Source organism: Lissotriton helveticus, chromosome 10 (assembly GCF_964261635.1).
Source record: "Lissotriton helveticus chromosome 10, aLisHel1.1, whole genome shotgun sequence".
NCBI lineage: Eukaryota > Metazoa > Chordata > Amphibia > Caudata > Salamandridae > Lissotriton > Lissotriton helveticus.
In genome coordinates, this window is record NC_136071.1 from 255334500 (window position 1) to 255355762 (window position 21263).

Consider the following 21263-nt stretch of genomic DNA (forward strand, 5'->3'; position numbering starts at 1 on the left):
CCTTCAGCGGTGTTCGGGTTACAGCTGCAGGAAGGGCTTGGGACTCAGGGCGTCAGCAGAATCCACAGGCCATGGGTGCCGGGGAACGACGGACATCCTGTGGAAATCCAGGCTGCAGCAGAGAAAAGGTCACCTGGAGAGTGTCCACAGCTGTCAGGTAGGCTGCACTAGTCACCAGCCTGACCCAGGGGTGGGGGGTGATGAGTGTGACGAGTCTCTGTAGTCGGCCACCAAGCGGGGCAACCACAGACCCGAGCTTTCGCGCTCCATGCACCCCCATAAGTCCTCCCAGGCAACAGGCAACAGCTCCCCAAATGGGCCATGGGTGTCCCCAGCAGGCAGTCTGGCACAGGCCTGGGTCTCAGTTCACGATTGGCCGCGCCTCATTCCCACAGCAATCAGCTATAGGGGGCACCGTACCAGGGTCACCAGGAGGCATTCGGATCATCCTCCAGCAGAGAGTGTGTGTGGATAGTCGATAGGGAGAATATATGTCGGATAATCAGCGGGCCCAGTCCGGAGCTCCCAGCAAACACGTCTAGCATTGTCGCCATCTTACTCCGGCTTCTGCATTTATTTGCAAAAAATCAGAAAGCATACTAGGAAAATTATAAATAGCTTCAAATTGTTACATTTTGAAAAAGTATACACATTATTATTCTGGAATCACTGACAGTAAAGACAGGCTGAGATCACAGCATTTCCATAGTGCACGCTCCCCAATTGTAAAGAGTTTCAATAATGAACCATGTTCAAACAACCTATACTTATGGAAAAAAAAATCTTATTTTGATTGCAAACAATCTTCCTTACATGGAACGTTTTGTTATGCACCATATACCTATGTATCTATGATAGGGTGTTTACACTATCATGGAACTTTCTGTTATTTACCATGTACCTAAGTATCTAAGACACTTACCTTGTAAAGCAATCTGATACCCGCAAGGGTCTTGTTTGTGCTATATAAAACTTTCAAATAATAGGCCAACAATGTAGTACTGTAACTTGCAACCAAAAGTGTTTGTGCTGCAAGAGGCTGAGCCTACTTATCCAGTGATCACAAGTAAACATGAAATATTGTGGTCCTTGCCCCCAAATAATGCGTCACTGGCATCAGGAGATAAACGTTCCGTACCATGGTGGCAGGAATCTTCTGTGTGTTAATGTTGGCTTACAACACAAATAACATGGTAGTTTGATAAACGTGCATCTCGGTCACTTTTCCAAATGTCCACTGCAAGTAGGTTGAGTGCTACAAGGCCCTCTCGGATACACGCACCTAGTCAATACATCTATAAAAAGTAATCACTTTGGCTTGAAAAAACGTTCCTGTCCTCCATTTTCCATGTGTTCCTGATCTGGAACCCCATTTCCTTTTTGTCTAGAATTGAGAATTGTCCTGGCTCATAACCTCCAGTTTGTAACCACTTTGTTGAGAGTTCCTCTCCATCTTCGCCTTAAACTCATGCTGTTCCAGTGCTTTGTTAAACTTATTTGCCTTTTGTGAACCCTATTAGTTAACCACTTCTAAGCCAGCACTGCAATTTTCTCTGGATCTTTTTTAGCCAATTCTGGCAGATCTTGCCTGAGGGAAGTAGAGCATTCCTCTTTCAGTCACTCTGTTATCAACTCGTTAAAGGCATTAAATATTTGACTTGTCTGCCCACTCATTTCAATCACGCAACACAACATGAATTCAAATTTCAAAGCGCGCACCTTCCACTTTTACTTTCTTTGGATAATCGGACAGTACTGAGATTGTTTCAGTAAAAACCTTCTGTTCAGAAATTTCTTCATTTTCTCATAGCTTACTTGATTAGCTACAGGCACTCTCCCAGTGACTGTCATTCCTTCTATAAACAAACAAATTATTAGAGTGGCTGCCTTAGATTCATTGTTCAAATCATGCCTTCTACCAGTGATCTCAAAACTGAAGCCATTACGAAACATCCTTGCCTTCCACATGTATGTGCAAACCTCTTATGGAAACTTGCCAGGTATTCCTACAGATTTGGCATGGGCATTGGATCTCTGCTGATGTAGGAAATTGCCATTTTTTTTAACATAGCTCCTCCCCACCCCCCCACCCCCTTTTTTACTCACTGGTACTGATGCTGTTGATTGGTAGTGCACTGGGTCTCTGCTAACTAAGCCCCAGTGCTCTTTCCCTTAAAATAAGACAAATGATAAATCGAAACCCAATTGGCAAGGACTTTAACACCCCTGTATGTCCCTAGTAAATGTCACCACTTGCTCCCAGGGAAATGATCCTTAAGTGCTGCAGCATGTATTATGACACCCTCAGGGATCCACACACAAACATGCAGACTGCTGTCACAGGATGTGTGTAATGGTTCAAAACATTGGGAACAGAACATGGCATACTGTGTGCCATGTACATGTACACTGCATGCACTATATGTATGTCACTCCTACAGCAGGCCTTTAGAGTCCCATGGTAGATTGCATTATATTACGTGAGGGCACATCTGCATGAGCAGATGTCTCCCAGTAATGCTTACTTCCATTGCTAGACACTGCAACTGATCATGAAGCCATCTTTAAGGACATGTACTGGGCACTGATCATTACGAGCAGTCGTTGGAGTACCCTGTGGAATATACCCTTCCTTGATCAAGAAGAACTGTAACTAAAAGAAAGTGGTGTGTTTCGGATCCTACCTTATAGACATTTTCCAGAGAATGTGAATCCACTGCCTAAGGATTTAGAACCGGTTTAAATTGGTTATCTTTCAAATAGATTTTGTGGCCATTCCTCAGATACAGGTTTTGTGCAAGGTGAGGATTCTCTCAACAGGTAGCAATGGTCCTGCTTTCAAGCAGGAGGATTAGGAAAAAAGGGCACATTGTCTTCTGAGATGTCTGCACCTCGCTGTCATTAGTCCTACTGATGCATTAATCAAGGACAGGCAAAAGAGCATGCACTACCAAGAATCTTCCTCACCTTCAACAACAAACACTGCAGGACACCCCCTCACCTCTACTAACAGCAAAATTGCCATGCTCAGGAAGAACTAATTTGCAGCCTTTGCTAAGAATTTCCACATCGACTTTCTAAAGGCAGCCCTGTCGCTGTCCCTTCTTTGCTTCCCTGTCTGTTCTTCACCCTCCAGCACCAGGACTGTCAGTGTCTAAGAAAGTTGCATCCACCCTCCCATCTTGTGCAATGCTAAATCAGGGACCATTTAAATTGATACCCCTATCCTAGTCCTTACACGCTCACAACATACAAAGTCCTACTACCTCACACGTTCAGCACCCATTACACAGATACACTCAACATGCAAAAGAATTCCAAAACAAGTTCTGGGATTCACATACAAAGAAACTTTGAGTGGGATCAGCAGACCGCATCACCTCTTGACACAGAAAAAGGTTTGGTCATGTTATAGATTTACAAAAACTTGGTACGGTACCACCACTGCTTTATGTGACTTACCAAAGGGGTTGGACAGTAATAATATTCCTGTTAGGAGGGTATGCTTTCGGCGCCCCTCCAGTTCACAGAACAGGTTCTGGACCATGCATTACCAGGGCAGACTTGGGTAACATCCCAGATTAACAAGGCATTGGAAGGTCACCGAGATGAGCTTGTTGCTTCTATTGCTGCCTTCCGCATCCAAAATACATAAAAACAAATGTGCGAGCCTGGCTCTGCTGGAAGCAAAAAGCAAGACTGCATTAGAATGGAAATCACAAAAAACCCCACCGATGATGGCATAGGGGCAAATATTTTTATGGCGCTCTAGCAATCTCTTCGGGGATTGACACAAGATGCAGGAAATGTCTTTGCTCAGATGAGTGCCATAAGCTTGCCCTGGGACAGACACGCAATTCAACAGGCTTTCACTAACCGGGATATTCAAACTTATAAAGTACTCACACATAAGACAAAGTGAGGCAGAAGAAGGGGTCCAAATTTTACCAGGTGCATATATTTATCAGGGAGTGCCAGAAAGCAACCTCACTAAACACTGGCAGAGAGAAATGCTTGCACACCACAACTATCAATCAGGATATAGGGATGTGATGCATCCATGTTAAAAGGAGAGTCACGTGAAATGAAGCCCATTTTCAGCAGGTTCCAGTAATTATCACATGAGCGCCTTTTCTAAATCACGTAAACTTGTAGCACAAACCTTTATGTGTAGAAAATCATACTAGGTTGATCAGGAAGAGCGACATCAGAAGCAGGGTGGCTCAGGGTTACTGTGCAATGGTCACAAAGAACACATTTATCTTGACAACTATATTACTCATCTAACAAGCCCTTTTGACAAAACTGAAGTATGCCGATTAAAATCTAGATTATGAATTACTATAGAACTTGATAAAAGGTATAATTTTGCCCAAACTACACGAGATGGGTGACCTCACAAATTTAAGATTATGCTGAAAAAACAGACTGGCATATGTGCAGAGTTTGGTTTAGTTCTTCTACAAATAAAGAATAACTTCTGTTAAAATAAAGACCTCCATAAACAGCTCAAACACGTATTGTACTCAGTCATCTAAAACAAAGGAGCAGAGAAAGTTAATGGTGGCATAGTACTAAGTAACATCACAGGCCACTATTGTAGAAGAATGTCAGTTACCAGAAGGAAGCCTAAGCATTCCTCTCCTACTAAACTGTAGATAATGGCTGTTTCCAGTTAGAACCTGTGCTACAAATGACCCTCACTAGATTTATACATCACTACTAAAACTTTCTTGAGCATGATTAACAAGCCCAAAAACATATTCAAACATACAACAAACTTTAAGCAAAGGTGATCAAATACAGAAACTAACATTTATCACATACAATGTGGTCTCGCTTTTTAAAAGCCTGCCACGTGTTTCAGTTCAATATTTGTGCTACCAAGTCCATTCTTTTTTAAAGTCTGTTCATTAAAAAATGGATAGCACTAAATGTTGTGCTGTATCACAGCACCATGTCTGTTTCAGGAGATGGATTGAAATGTTAACTATCGCAATGTAAAAATTCAATTGCAAAGTGAATCAGAATAGCAACCGCTGCATTTGTTTAGGATGTTTCTCATACTGAATGGCATTCAATATCTGAAGAGTAAATTAGTATGACATTAAAGTTAGTTTCTGTATATGTTAGGGTGATAAGCCTAATGATCAATGTGTGGTAGCCTCATTTTAATGGATTAGCTTTAAAATTAGAAATGTATAAATATCAGAAATCTGAAAGCGGTCTTGCGATCGTATGCACCACCTTTCAGTTGAACCGTGTTAAGTACTCTTCTTAAATAAAGATTCAGTGTAGGAGGCAGTAATGGCAAAAGTCCATGTTCAGCCATTTTAGATTTTTCACCCAACCCCTATACCCAAAAATTGTATTAATTGCGACCAGCAATACCATGCCCATTCCGAGAAGTAGCTGACAGCATAGTATCATACCCCATGCTAGAATCTTAAATACAAAGGACCAGTCTACTGTATTTAATCAGTTGCTGTGTACGGCCAAGGATAGCCTGGAACCACGATAAATTGAAACGATTGGAACCTGCTCAAAAACTGGGTTTAGAAATGTATCTATGGCATCAAACAAAACAGATGAACTAGAAGGGAAGAATGCTTCCATCTGATGATGTATGAAATATTTGACTTTTTATATCGGAATTAAAAAATAAAAACACACACTCACACAATATTTGAAAAAAGGTGATTGCGAACCCGTTTAACGGAGGTACCCCACAAGTACGAGGCTACTCAACACACAGAACAGTTTAGCTGAAATATTAACAGTCGACTCTAGTCACTACAGGCAGTTATTTAAGCGTTTCGTATTCCATTGCTTTTATTGTAATACTTGTTTCGGCCTTCATGTATGACACGCAAAATGTAAACTAACAATTTAAAGAAACGGATAAAGATATTACTGTATTTTCTTAAATGCAAAAAATTAAGCCATGCAACAAAGAAGGCTAAGTTATAATTCGTCTACACGGTAAAACGATCATCGTGAATGCAAAAATGAAAAGTTAACCGCACTGCTTTCATATTTTCTTTGCCAAAGAGGTACGTTTAGCACGCTGTATTTTGGCCGTTCCACGAACAGGGAGCAAGAAAGGTTGCTTTCGTTGATGTATTTTAAAAACCTGTGAACACTCCTGTGGCAACAAGGCGCGTGTCGTGGTCATCCCGTTCATCAAATAAAAAGTGATTAGTGGTCGCGAAAATATACAACGCGGTTGTAGAGTGTCAGTACTTGGCGCCAGACAAGTTCTACTTTCCTTTATAAACTCCAGCAGGCACGAGAACGACTAATTATTCCCCGAACCATGTGTTAAACAAGAGGTCACACACACGCTACAGGAAAGGAATTCTAATTCAGTCACAGGCAAATTCTTGCATAAATAAGGGTTCTATTTTCTTAGCCTCGGATTGATGGATGTAGAAATGAAGAGATCTGGCGCATGCAAGTTGCAATTTTATCTATGTACAAATATAAAGTATGAACCTTGCTGTTGAGCAAGGGATCAGGGTACGACGAAGGGATAGGTAGAGTATAATAATAATAATAGCAAGCAAAACTTTTGCTCACGGATAAAAGGAGTATGGGGCAATAAATGAGGTATTTATTAACTACAGAGTAAAAACAATGTTTTCAAGTAGTAGCAATAAAGATCCGCCATGCCCGTCCCGCCATCAAAGGGGGGACGACTAGCAATTCAGAGTCTACATGGGGCTGCTGCAGGCCCAGAGAAATGTATGGATCACCGAAGCAAAGCAATGAAACCATCCCTGGGGGATTCGATGAGAACAGTTGAAAATGAGAGAAAAAACAAGCATTGACACAGCCAATAGGTCTCGCTTTTTGGGACATTTTAAGCAATTAACCATGCAGCACATTATCCTGGGTGCTACAACATCCACAGATACTTCATATGCCACTGGTGAATGGCCACACACAAGGATAGGGTTCACTGCTATTTAATGAAAATATGAGGAAGTCTGTTCAGAATTCAAAACAGTGTATTTCTAAGTTACAATGTCAACAAGTGTACATGTAGCTTCAGGAGTAGGAAGAGGTCATTAGGGAACAGTAGGCCTGTATTAAGCAGGTAGACAGTTTACAGTAGATGAGCGTAGCAAAGCAGTACAATGGTCATAATCTGTCAAAGTTGCAGAGCATCAGTAATGCGTACATTATAAATCAAAACAAAAGGGCACCGATGTAGGTTGAAAAAGTGGCAACATAAAATTATGTCTGGTCAAAGTTAGCTTGGGAGGCGGCAGGGTTACGAGGCACTTAAGAGTCTGGGACAGGTATCGAAACAATACTCAGACAGGTCGTAGTGTTGGCAGGATGGCATAGTCAGGCAAGAAAATCATCTGAAAGCTTGTCCTTCCTCTGATGGGACGCAGACAGGTTGAACCACCTAAAGTCACTATTGATGCTAACCCAAAGTATGCCACAGGAGAGCAAGGAATGAATATCACAAACACCTCCCTAAGCAGAGGTCAACACAATCTGCATACATTTCTAGTCGCCATTTTTTTCTTAACTTTCTAACTATACTGTTTACCAGTGGCCTAACGATGAATGGAAAACGAAAAAAGACACCTACAAAAGGCACAAGAAGAAAATATTACCATAACCTCTTAAGCATTGTAAACAAAAGTGGTACTACTTGTGAAAAAACAGGATGGTGTCAAACATAATCACAGGAACGTTTTGATGGGCAAAATGATTGCAGTATAGCGGTTAATGAAATAATTTATATGTGGAAATGCATTTGAGTGGATAATGGGTAACGTGTTTAGCTCTTCACTGCCCTCTTTCTGATGTCACATTCACTGTGCTTTTCGGTGTACAGTGCCTGTCTGAACTCCTGGAATTTCCATGGTATTCCATGGTATTCCATGGTATTCCGTGCTTTGGTTTGCATTTTGTGTCTCTACTTTCTCGGATGTGGCCGCGGTGTCACAATCTGGCCTCGTGAAGACACGGGGAATTAACTGGAAAATGTATGTTGAGTTTTCTCACTATAAGATTTGTTACATGAAAGTAGAGTGAAGGGTGGGGGGGGGCAGGCATCCAGCTCTATTCCCAGGTTACCTTCGTTCACAAGATGTGTGATCCAGGGTGTGAGAAGTTGGCCTGGTATATGATGTCCACTATTCTAGTGTGCACCTTGCACCAGTCCAATCGACCCTTATTGATGGTAGGTTGTAATGTCAACCTTATAGAAAGCTATCCTAGTGGTAGCTGTGGAGAGCAGCCTTCAGGCTAAGACTTAGAGGCGAGTTAAGCTAGTTGTTTTACCAATTATAATCTCTTGAATGATCAAATGAAAGCACACCACGTAAGGTATATATCAAATATATATGTATTTATTCTAAACACAAACCCTCTGGACTCTTTATGAGGTCAGAGGTAAAAGTACAATACAAGGAACTTAATTAGCATACGATAAGTTGCACAGTATAAGTTATGCCCTAGGGGCCTCACAAACCATATACTAAAATAGTGGTATAAGAACCACATGAGTGTTAGAAAGCAGGCCTAGAGCCTGTGGAATCGCTGTGGCTGCATAGAACCACCAAAGGTTAGGATGTAGGAAGCCCACGGGAGACACTTGCAGTGTCTAAACCATTCAGTCTTACCATTGACTTTCTATGGAGAACAAACAAGTTACAAGTTTAAAGATTAAGGGTACTTCTAGGTAAACTACGATGGAACCCTTTTAGACTAGGACACTTCGAGAGTCAAGACCCACGGGAGCACCGGAGTATTCGTGTTACCTCACCCAGGGAAGCCGGGTGCATAGGTGTCTTTTGGTGTCGAGTTTAGTCATCGATTCCAATGGAGAGCTGCGAAGAAGTGGTGCAGGCGACCAGAGGAAAAGTGCCCGAGTGGATCGGAGATGTGAAGAACCTGAAAGCAGAAGGGACAGAGTCTGGGCCACTAGCCAGTGACCAGGATGGTGGAAAGAAGATGCCAGCCGATGTCGGGTGCTTTCGGGTGATAGAGGTGAAGCTGGTCTCTTAAGCCACAGGGTCCAGGAGGCGTCGACGATGACCAGGAGCTGGATTCGAGCTGTCCCACAAAGGATCTAGTTGACTGCTGTGTCTGAATCCGGATTGGACCCAACACGCCTTGGCAACAGCAACCCACGCAAGATGTCCCACGCAGGATGTCGAGACTGGCTTCAGTGCAGACCAGCAAGGTCTGAGGAACTCCTCCTTTGGAGAAGAGTGGGAGCGAGCCTGGAGCAACCAGGAAAGCTAAAGAAAGTGAAGACTGGTCTTCGTGGGGGTTCACTAGCCAACGGACTAGGAACCGCGAAGACGCGTCGAGATAAAATGCACAACGCGGGCCCACGGGACACTCGGGCAGTGTGGGCCTCTGAGCTTCGGTGCAAAAGGTGCTGGGTGCTTCAAATACCCCAATGCACAACTTCGGGATACCTCGGGAAGTAGGTGCAGTAGCAATGATGCAGGAGGTCCAGGAGTTCCAGTCCCACGTCTCTCGTGTCCGCCACATGTCTCAGCTTCGCTGGGAGCACAGCACAGCGTCAGAGATGTCTGGAAGTCCATGTACTGTGTCGCAGATTCTTCGGGATCCGGCGGAAGCCTCGAAAGTGCACACCGGCAAAGATGCTGTTGGTGCCTGTTTGGACAGAGTGGTCCCTCCTTGACCACAAGGGAGATTTCTTCCGTCTTCCAGTCGAAATGGAATGTCGAAGGTCCAGGAATTATGTATCAGAGTTTCGTCCAGGGTAATCTCAAGTCTCAGGGACTGGGCTCCTATTCTTATAGTAAGTTTAGGGGTTGGACTAACTCTAAGGTCCCACCTATGGGAGGACCTGGAGAGGGGGTGGTTACACCCCTTCCCCTTTGTCCAGTTTCGCACCAGAGCTGGTCCTGGGAGCCCCAGCAACCGGTTTGAACTGGGAAATGCATGGAGCACCTTGTGTGCCCCAGGCAGTGTCTGAAAAGCATTAATTGAATGCAACCCACCCTGTCCCAATACACTAAAGCCTGTCTGGGGAGGTGCTAGCACCTCCCTGGACAGGAAACCTATTGTCCAGGCCTCCCTTGCCGGAGTTTCGTCCAGCAGCAGGAGGGCCTGTCGCAGCAGCATCCATTTTGTGATGCTGCGGTTCTGTTTAACTTTAACCGGGTTTACCAGTAACTACATGTCTTCTTCCTCTAGAAGGGTGGTATGCTACCCCCGCCGCCAAAATTGGCCGGGGGGGGGGGTGGGGTAGTATTCCAAAGTGTTTGACACCTTATACGACATGTTTCGATCAAAACAAAGTTAGCATTAACCGCAAGGATTATAATGCACTTAAGAGTATATGGTATGGCTAGAACATGAACAGCTATAAGGAGATGGTTCCGAAAGCTGCAGAGGGGCTCAGCTCATGCTAGGGCACCCTCTCACACAAAACCAAGCACTCTGCCTCCAGGATTGTAGAGGCCTGCCATAGGAGGGGGGGACACAGAGAGAGACACAGAGAGACACAGAGAGAGACAGAGAGAGACACAGAGAGAGACACAGAGAGAGACACAGAGAGAGACACAGAGAGAGACACAGAGAGAGACACAGAGAGAGACAGACAGACAGACAGACAGACAGACAGACAGACAGACAGACAGACAGACAGACAGACAGACAGACAGACAGACAGACAGACAGACAGACAGACAGACAGACAGACAGACAGACAGACAGACAGACAGACATATATATATATATATATATATATATATATATATATATCTAAGTAAGGGGTGATTACACCACCTTACCCAGGCTGTAATTACAGACCTGTGGTGTCAGTTTGGAAGGCTAACCAGGGGTGGCTAAATGCATGCTGCAGCCCCTGGTAGGCCGAGGGTGTACCCATGACCTGGGTACCATATACAAGGGCTCACAAGGGTGACCCAGTAACCAATCTGGTATGTACCTAAAGTACATGGTATCAATTTAGAGAGAGAACAGCCAGGCTACTTAAAAGTGAAACTGGGCGTCTCCTGTGGCTGCTGCTGGCTACTACCACCCCTTTGCCACATCAGTGTTTACAGTAAGAATGCCTGAATTCACCATCTGTGAAAATAATGAAGAACGTCACTGTCAGCAGGGGAGGGGGGGGGGGAGCCCTAATGCAAGTTCATTAAGAAAATCATTAGTTGAAATCCAAGCACTCTGCCAACTTTCAAGTCATACTGTGAAAACGTGTGTAGTGGATAGTGATGTGGTCCTCTCAAGTGACGTCAGTACCAGGTTTCTGCCACCACAGCCTCACTACCCTCCAAACCAACATGAATCCTGAACGTGACTACTCCCTTGTTCACCTCATGCACCCAGTTCAATAAATGAAATCTGCCTACTAATTCATCTATGAACTCGTCCCGCCATTGGTTTCATTTATCAATTCATCCAGGTCTTCCATTCAGCCAGCCACTCATCCAGCTTGCCCAGAGCATAGCTTGCCTGCTCCAGTCCATCGTGTGCTGTTGACTGGCCCTATCTGAGGAATTCAGCGTTATCCCAGAAAGGATGCACAGGCCAGCAGCGGGTATGTGGAACTGAAACAAAGCAGACACGAAGAAAAGCCCAGAGGGTTTGGTGTCTGTCAAAAACAAAAGCAATCACACAGCACTGGACCACTGCTGCTTGCACCCCAACGCCGTCTCCGACAGAGCCCAACAATCTGCATTCAGGGGGCTTCAGAGGACAACCACAGACTCACGTCATGCAGTATTTCGGGGTACTAGAGACAGACACAACACAGTTAAGCGCAACTAGTGAAACACTAGAACAGTGTGATCACAGCAGCGGATAAAGAAACAAGAAGACAAACACAAACATGTCATGTGCTGCCAATTGAGAACAAACCTTGATCCAGCCCCTAAGAGCCGGCAGAAGTAATCCTGCGGACCTCTCCAGGTCGGAGAGATTCCCCTCATGCCGTGCCCACTGGAATCTCAGGTACCACTGAAGAGCCCGCATATGCCAGCAAGTATGTCTCATAAGCAGGATACTGGAGGCCATGAGTCCCACCAGCCTCCGAGTCAGTCTCATCAAAATCCAGGATAGACCCTGAAACATTGGTATCACAGACTAAATATCCTGGACTCGCAGTTCAGGAGGATAGGCCCGAAATTGCACCATGTCCAGAACAGCTCTGATGAAAGGGATCGCCTGAGCAGAAATTAGGTGTGACTTCGGCATGTTGATAGTGAACCCCACCAAATGCAGTGGGTCACCAGTAGTCTGGAGGTGGGAGAAGACTGCCTAAAGCAAGCCCGTCTTCAACATTCAGTCGCCGAGACAGGGTAGGACTGGCACTCTTGGTATCCGCAGATGAGCTGTAACTACCGCCATCACCTGGGTGAAGACCTATGGGGCGCTGGTAAGGGAAAAAGGAAGCATAGCGAACAGCAATTGTTCGTGGCCCACTGTGAACCCCAGCTAACACCTGTGGGCAGGCAGGACAGGAAGGTGGAACTGTGTGTCCCGCAAATCCAATGCTACCACCCAGTCTCCTGGGTCATGAGCAGACAAGATTTGAGCAAGCGTGAGCATTTTGAACTTCTTCTTGAAGAAGAAATAAAAAGAAAGTACATCTAGAATATGATGATGATCTCTGTCCTTTTTGGGCACTAGAAAGTAGTAGGAATAAGAAGTACGACCTACTTCTGGCGTTGGCACCCTCTCTATGGCTCCCTTGGCCTAGAGAGCCATCACTTTCTAGCAGAGTAAGGAAAATGGCCTTCCATCAGCCGGTCGCAAGCTGGTGGCATGGGTGAAGGGATGGTCATGAAGGGGAGGAAGCAATCCCTTCGAAGAATCTGAAGAACCGAGCAGTCTGATGTTACAGATATCCAGCAGGGCATGTGATAGCATACCCCCCCCTGCCACAGGGTGCCAATGATAAGAGGGCTAACTAAAGAAGTCGGGGGGGAGCGGGCTGGTAAGGTATAGTTTCTTACCTGTAGGTGTAGTTTTGCAGCTTGAAGACTTTCTAGATTCACTATGCTGTGCATTATTCCATTCCGCCATCTAGTGGTTGGGTCCGGAATCGTAGTATTTTCTCTTTTTTTTCATGGCCCAGGTGGGCTTGGACATCCCAGAATTCTTTTCTTGTTTTATGTTATCCTCTTTGCTTATCCATTTAGCTATGTGTGAGGTTTAACCCCCCTGTCCTCCTGTCTCATCTTTCTGGCGGAGGAGGGTGGAATCGTCAGTGAATCCAGAAAGTCTTCAAGCTGCAAAACTACACCGACAGGTAAGAAACTATACATTTTGCAGCGTGAATCTTTCTGGATTCACTACGCTATGCATGGACTTAGTAGCGGTTTGTCTTTATTGCGGTGGTTGGGTGGAAGATGAGCACTGGTTACTGAAAATGTGTTCTAAGACCTTCTGTCCCACTTGCGCTTCCTTGTTCATTTAAATATCCACACAGTAGTGCTTAGTGAATGTATGCACTGAAGACCAAGTTGCACCTTGGCAAATGTTTTGAATAGGTGTGTTCGCCAGAAAAGCAATTGTTGCTCCTTTCTTCCTTGTTGAGTGAGCTTGAGCTGCTCCTTGTAACTGTTGTCCTGCCTGCTTGTGGCAGTTGAAATGTTTGGGGAATCCACTGTGCAATCGTATTTTTGGTGACTGGTCATCCCAAAAAACTGCTGGCAAAGGAGAGAAAACTGCTTTGTTTTTATGCACTCCTTTGTCCTTTCTAGATAGTGCATTACAGCCCTTCTGGCATCTAACGTGTGTAGCGTCCTTTCTGTGCTTGTGGGAGGTTTTTGGAAAAAACATGGTATTTGGATTGCTTGGTTAATGTGGAACCGAAACACCACCTTTGGCATGAAGTGTGTGTCCGTTCTCATTACAATCCTGTCGTGTATTTGTAGGTAGGGTTCTTGGAGTGTTAGCGCTTGCAACTCACTTACTCTTCGTAGCGACGTGATAGCCACTAAGAAGGCTGCCTTTAGTGTGACCATGTGCAATGTAGCCTTGTGAATAGGTTTAAAGGGTGCCTTCATCAATTGAGTTAGCACTACGTTGAGGTTTCACGTTGGTGCTGGCATCCTCTTTGGGGGTGAGATTCTTTTCGCTCCTTCCAGAAATCTTTTCACAATTTCGGAGGTGAAGAAACATTTCCCTTTTTCTCCTCTTGTGTAAGCCACTATCGCCACTAAGTGCACCCGTAGGGATGTGTAGCTTAGTTTGTTTTGTAGCAGGTGTGTTAAGTATCTCAGTACAGTGGATTCCCTTGTGATCTTCAATTGTAGTTTCTCCTTGATGCACCATTGGGGAAACCTTTTCCATTTTGCTATGTAGCACTTTCTTGTGGTAGGCCTCCCTGAGTACTGCCATAGTACCTGCTTGTGGTTTGAGGTGTGAAAATTCTAGTTCGTCAGGAGCCATGCTGCTAGGCAGAGGCTCTCTGGCTCTGGGTGTAGCACCTTTACGTTCTGCATCGTTAACAGGTCCCTTCTTCTTGGGAACCTGTGTCCTGGTTCTTGTGCCATTTCCACTCTCTGTGAGAACCAGGACTGTCTGGCCCACTGAGGTGCTATCAGTTTTAGTGTCATGTTGCTGATCCGGCATTTGTTGAGTACCCTGTGTACCAGTGGTATCGGGGGGAAAGGAGTATGCAAATGTCCTTGACCAACTGATCCGTAGCGTATTCCCTTGTGACCAATGGTCTGGTTGCCTGGATGCAAAGTGTTGGCATTTTGCATTCTGGTGTGCTGCAAATAGGTCTATTTGCGGTGTTCCCCACCTTTGGAATATTTTTTCCATTGCCTGCTGGTTGATCTCCTATTCGTGGGAGGCTGACGTCTGCCTGCTGAGTCGGTCTGCTTCCACATGGTCCTTCCCTGGGAGATGTATTGCTAGTAAGTCTATCCTTAGTAGAGTGGCCCATGTCCATATTTCCTGTGCTAACCCCGATAGTGGTACTGATTGTGTTCCACCCTGCTTGTTGATGTAGAGCATGGTAGTTGTGTTGTCCGTTTGGATCAACACCCTGTTTCCGTAAAGCTGCTTCTGAAATGCCTTTAAGGCTAGGAACACAGTTTTTAGTTCTAGGTAGTTGATGTGTCTGACCGCATCTTGCTGCGACCATCGACCTCTCACCTTGAGTTTGTTCATGTGCACGCCCCACCCCAGCTGGGAGGCGTCCGTTGTGATGGTCACTGTTGGAGTTGGTTGTGTGAATGGTTTCCCCTATGAAATGTTTTCCTTGTTCCAGTACCGCCATTTCCTGATGCACTGCGTGTGTGAACCACTAGATCTTCTTAACTCCCTGTTGCCTGTAACCATTGCTGCTGTATCCATACCTGGAATTGTCTCATGTGTAGTTGAATATTTGGGACCAGGTGGATGCACGACGCCATCATTGCCATTAGCTTGCTCAACGTCCTCGCTGTCAGAACTTGCCCCTTGCGGTAAAGAGGAGTTTCCTTCAGTATCGCCAATGTTCTCTTCCTGCTGGGAAACACTTTGGCCTGTATGGTGTTGATCTCGGCCCCTAAGAGTATTTTGATCTGCTCCGACTCGGATGATGATTTTTTCCAATGATTAGAGAAACCCGGGTGGCTCAGTGTTTATATGACCTGCTGGATGTGTTTGCAGTGGCGGTATGAACTTGCCTTTGCAAGCCAGTCGTCGAGGTAGGGATATTCGTGTATTCCTTGCCTCGTAGGTGCGCTGCTACTGCTGCTAGGAATTTTGTAAACACCCTTGGTGCGGATTTGAGTCCGAATGCCAGTACTGTGAACAGGTAGTGAGTTTGGTAGATCACAAACCTTAGTAGACGTTTGTGCTTGTGGTTGATGGGGATGTGCAAGTAGGCGTCCTTTAAATCTATAGCTGCCATGTAATCTCCGGGTTGTATTTGTGGTATTACCTCTTGTAGGGAAGTCATTTTGAATCTTTGAGTTCTTATGAATTTGTTCAAGAACCTTAGATCTATGATAGGTCTTAGTGTTTTGTTTCGTCCACCTTTGGCACGAGGAAATAAGTGGAGTAAACCCCCTTGTTCCTTTGGTTGTGTGGTACTTCCTCCATCGCCTCCTTGCTGAGCAGCTCCTGCGCTTCTAGTTGCAAGAGTGAAAGTTGCTTTACTGAGTGTGCCTTGTTTCTTGGTTTTCTGTTTGGAGGTTGTTTCTCTAGCTCTATGCAGTATCCGTATTGTATGATGTTTAGTATCCATTTGTCAGTTGTGACCTTCCTTCACTCCTGGAGGAAGTCCTTTATCCTGCCTCCTACGGGTGCTGTGTGTTCGAGGGACTGCTTTTTGTGGAGCGACAGGTTTCTGTTTTTCGCTCTGTCTTTCTGCCCACCCAAGGTGTTGCTAGGGTGGGTGTTTGCTCCATGGTGAAATCACATGGAGGAAGGCTGTTGGCCTCCTCTTCGTGTCTGTCCTCGTCCGTTTGAGCGCCCTCAAAAGGACTGGCCCCAGGGCTGGTACTGCCAGTTCTGCTGTTGCTATCCCTGCTGCTGCTGGTCTTGGTTGCTCCCTTGATAGCTTTATTGGAACTTTTGATGCGATGTGGTAGGTACATTGCCCCCTTACCACCTGGCCTTTTTGCAGGTGTACCCCTTCTCATCCCTCTGAACTGCAGCGCTCCCATGGACCTTGCTGTCTTGTTCTTTTTGAGCTGGGTTAACTCGTCAACTGGTGTGCCAAACAGTAGCTCTCCGTTAAATGGTGTATTCAGGATGTTTTTTTGCACTTCTGGCTTGAATCCTGAAATACTAAGCCAGGCGTGTCTTCTCTTGGTCACTCCGATCATTTGTCTGCTGGACGTCTCCGCAGCATCCAAGGCCGATTTTAAACATGAGCTGTTCCGTGTTCGTACTGGTCTGGTGGATGCTTCAGGAGTTGCCCCACTTCCTCCCAGTGCCTGTTGATTAGGGCGTTTGAGTTTGCAATGAGTCATTGGATTGCCGCACTCCGCTCCACCTTCATCCCCTTGAGGTCCAACCTTCTACTCTCTTTGTCTGGAGGTGGTCCGGCATTTGTGGGTACATTGGCCCTTTACCTAGCGGTTATTGTAATTATGGAATCAGCTGGCACTGACCCCTGGATGTATGCAGGGTTCTTTGAGGAATGCTTATACTTTTTCTCCGTTCTTAGAGTCACAGCTTTGCATACCGCTGGTTCTTTAAAGGCATCCGTTCCATGGTCCAACACACCAGGAAGCATGGGCAGGAACTGGCTCATAGTTTGTTGAGGCAGTAGAGTTTCCAGGAGGAAACATGCCTTGGGCTTCTCCTCCAATTTTACCCCATATGTCTGTGCAGCCTTTTGGATGACCATATTGTAGATCCCTATGTTGTCTGACGGTGAAGGCCTCGAACGGAATGCGTCTACCCCTTCTTCCGGCACATCTGCGACGACGTCATGCCACTCCAAGTCTTGTGCCTCTGAGGACGTCGAGTGCTGGTAGGTCTGCTGATCCTCGTCATCTTCGCCCTCGAAATAACGATCGAGCGCAGAGTCCGTCTTGTCTTCGAAGAGGTGGGACCCATCAAACGACATGTCCATAAGAAAGACTTGGACATCCTCGGAAACGCTAGTTGTTCTCAGCCAGGCATGGTGCCGCAACTTCAACAAAGTAACCACACTCCCAAGCAAATCGGTAGTGTCCAGTCCACAACAAATCGTTAACTTAGCTGAATCTGTCCCATCAGCCTTAGCTTGAGAGAACATGGCCCAGGCCTCCTTCCGGCGTGCAGGTGTACTGCTCATGAAATACTTCCAGATCCAGGTGAGAAATCGATGGCTACAAGTCTCTATCAGATCAAAGTGATATTAATAGGAACAGGGGGAATTGTACATTGTCTTAAGTCATATAGGACCTAGTTGGTGTATCTGACTCCCACTCCATCATGTTTAACCTCAGATTGTGTCTAGGTCTCAGTCTAATGCAACCATTGACTATCATTGGAACTTCGTGATTTTTCATGCTATTCCCAATTAAAACTTAAAAATGCATGTCTCTGGTTCTCCTTAATGGATTGTCGTCATTTTGTTGTTGAAATCATACGCTTTAATTCTGCTGGGGATTTTTATTGCTTTATATTTCGACTTTATTACTATTTTGGTAATAAAGAAAAACTTTACACATTGCCTCAAGTTAAGCCAGTCTGCTCTGTGCCATAGCTACCAGCCAGTTAAACTCAGGTGAATTTAGTAGCATTAAGGGCTCACCCTGACATGGGTTGTGAAATTTGCGTGAGGTGGGTAGTCACCCACCCCAATTAACAATTCAGTTTCTTAAAGTGTGTAAACATAAAAAGTGTGTGTGGGCGGCAAGAAGATGCATGATGTGAACTGAGGGAATGTATGCTAGGGATAGCTAAAAGAGGTGTGGATTATGGGAGGTGAGATAGTAATGACGCAGGGTGAATTTGAATATATTTTGAATGCAATAGAGGTAATACTATAGCTAGGTGATGACAGAGTGGATGAGGGCTGAGAGTGACTAGCCTTCCTTTTGAAGTCTCGCCCTAAACAGAGGATGGGGTTAGAGCTAATTACAAGTAAGAGGGCGGAGGACATCAGGCGTCAGTGAGCTTCTTACTAAGTTACACTCCTCAAAACGCAGTCGAGCAGACTGCAATGAATACAGGGCATGTTAGTAGAGAGCGTTTTCTTTTGTTGAACGATACATAAAATATTTTACTTCTACTCGTGCCATTGTACATTTTAAACAGCAGTCATAAGAAATTGGTGGCACTTTAAAACTAAAAATACCATCTGCAATACCCCCCTCGGATTCAGTGGCTCCTTTGACGAAATGGTAGCTAGCAGCTGTACACACAATTATGCATTTTCTCTTGTACCAAGATTTTTACGTAAAGTGCAACAAGTGTAATTTCAGGGATAAAACTGAAAATAAGTAAAGAAAATGATGCTGTATAAACAAGAGCAGTAACTATTGCTGCAGTGAAGGGTAAGGCAAAGCCAGAGGTGGGTAGCCATAGAAATAGGGAGCGTAGATTGTCCAGCTGCCACATATCTGCATTCAAATTTGATATAAGTACGTTATCACAATCGTTAAAGTAGACTAGGAAAACAGAAGCGAGGTTCTAAATAAAAATAGTTCATGTTGCCTTGCTCTTGAGGCCCTATTGGATAGTACTAGCAGATTGTGCACAACATTAAACAGGCTTGGCTTTCAATGTAAGCCCAAATCGGCCATTTCTGAATTGTATATTTACCAAAAGCTCATCCATGCTGGTTTGGCATTTTTCTAGATTGATCCTCTTTATCGCCACCTTCTCTTTCTTTGGAATGCAGTAGGCTGCTTGCACAACAGCAGTAGCTCCACTTCCTGAAAGAAGACACAAATTATAGAAAGGAGTTAGCATTTGTTTCAGATATTTTCCAATATTGCTCACTTACGTTCCTCTGATCTAAGCTTTTCGTGGTGAAATACCAAAGAAACACTTGGATAACTGGCCATCTACAGTTGCATGTTTTACGATGCATACATTTGAGCATTTGTCTAGTTTTTACTGATAAATTAGCCAAAACCAACACTTAGGCAACCGCACATCTGATTTCCTTGCATCTGATACTTTTACACCTCTCACGAAGGGTACGCAGTGTACAGTTTTGAGTTTCTAGATCCAACTGTCAATGGCTGCAAAAACCATGGCACGTGTTAAAGATAAGTTTATGTTGAACGTGGATGTAAAAAATTGATTTTTATTTAATGATGAAGAACATAAGAACTAATTTAATAATTAGGAGGCCCCATAGACAATTGGTAAATACGATTCCAAGAGCAATGGATTCTCTTCTGTTACTGAGTGGCATACACCATTCTATCACAAGAACACACATCTCCTCTACAACCTAACAAAAGTATACTACACATTCTGCTATCCAACAGTTTTGGATATACATAATATATACAAATCATGCCAGTCCCATTTTGAGGCAGGGGGAAAACGATTTCTCATACAAGACTCTAGGAGAACCATATGGAGTTATAGATTAACCCACTGTAATACCAACTGTGGCAGTTAGTGCAATAGTAAGCGGCCTGTGCTGACAATGTAGCAGCAATGTAGCAGCCAAGCAATTGGGGAAGGTAAGAACACCACAAATAGCCATAGACTCGGCAAACTCACTTGGTTGGCCACAAAAATGATTTGCTACAAGACAGGTGATAAAACAGGAAAACTGTTATACTTGCTGGTCACCAGGGAGTTGCTCTCCAGACGGGCAAAATACCATACAACACCCTTCCAAACACCTCAAATAGGGGAGGTCATAGACAGTCTAGTGGGAATACCTAGTGCATTCACACAATACTATATAGTACGCTATATAGAACACATGCCTTGCTGATTAAAGGAATCAATCAGCCACTGATGAAGGATCTCCCCGTAAATAAACTAACAATGGATGAACAGGGAGGAGCTTCGCGCGCAACCAAGATTGCCGTGTGAGCTTAGGGCTCCAGAGACCCTCGTAACCTCCCGCATTTATCCTGTCGTTTATCCTGTCCTTCATTGACGTCCTCGTGAAGACGAACCACAGGTGAGGCGAAATCTGCATTCCGATTCCGAATTGGACCCCGGGAACTGGTGTTGTGGTGCTCCAAAGATTATGGCCTACATCTCCGTGACGCCCGGCTGTGGAGTTGGCATGGTGCCAGAGTTGTAGTTGAACAACATCGGCCTGAGGGGACAGGGACGACCGGTGCGGTTGACTTTCACTTTCGATTTGTCTTCCATAGAGATCTTCGACTGGGACCTTCCCCCCCCGTGCTGAGGGCTGTTATCCTGCGCTGCACTCGAGTGTGCTCTTTCATTGCCTTGCTGGTTTTGGGACGACACTTGGCCGATGCCCTCTGGCTGAAACTGGGCCTCCGCTCGGGGGTCCCAGGTGCCGCCATCTTTCTATTTTGCCTAACGGCTCCAAGTCGGTCTGCATCCTTCAAGGGCGGGGAAACCGGAGGGGGAGAAGCAGAAACTTAAGACCACTCGACGGGGTGGCTATACCCAGACTAACATCATGGATCGCTACGCTCAGGCTAAGGGATCCCCCGGTGGACCGGGCAGGTCGCTGGAGGACACGAGAGATCCACTGACTTCGGCAACAGAGCTGACCCTTCAGGACGTTATGGCCGCTATCGATGGGATCAAATCCTCCCTTGGGCAACAGCTGGAGACTCTCGCCCATAAGCTCGATACTGTGGCGATAGATGTCAACTTGATCCGTACGGACTTGACGAAAA

At 45.2% G+C, this 21263-nt stretch overlaps 1 protein-coding gene across 1 annotated transcript in view; it reads right to left on the reverse strand.

The window, feature by feature from the left end:
* The window catches only part of OXSR1 (oxidative stress responsive kinase 1), a 633421-nt gene that overhangs the window by 485769 nt on the left and 126389 nt on the right, over positions 1–21263 (reverse strand). Inside the window, exon 2 of the mRNA XM_078665259.1 lies at positions 19234–19346. Coding sequence (XP_078521385.1) covers positions 19234–19346 — 113 coding nt within the window. The remainder of the gene's footprint in view (positions 1–19233; positions 19347–21263) is intronic.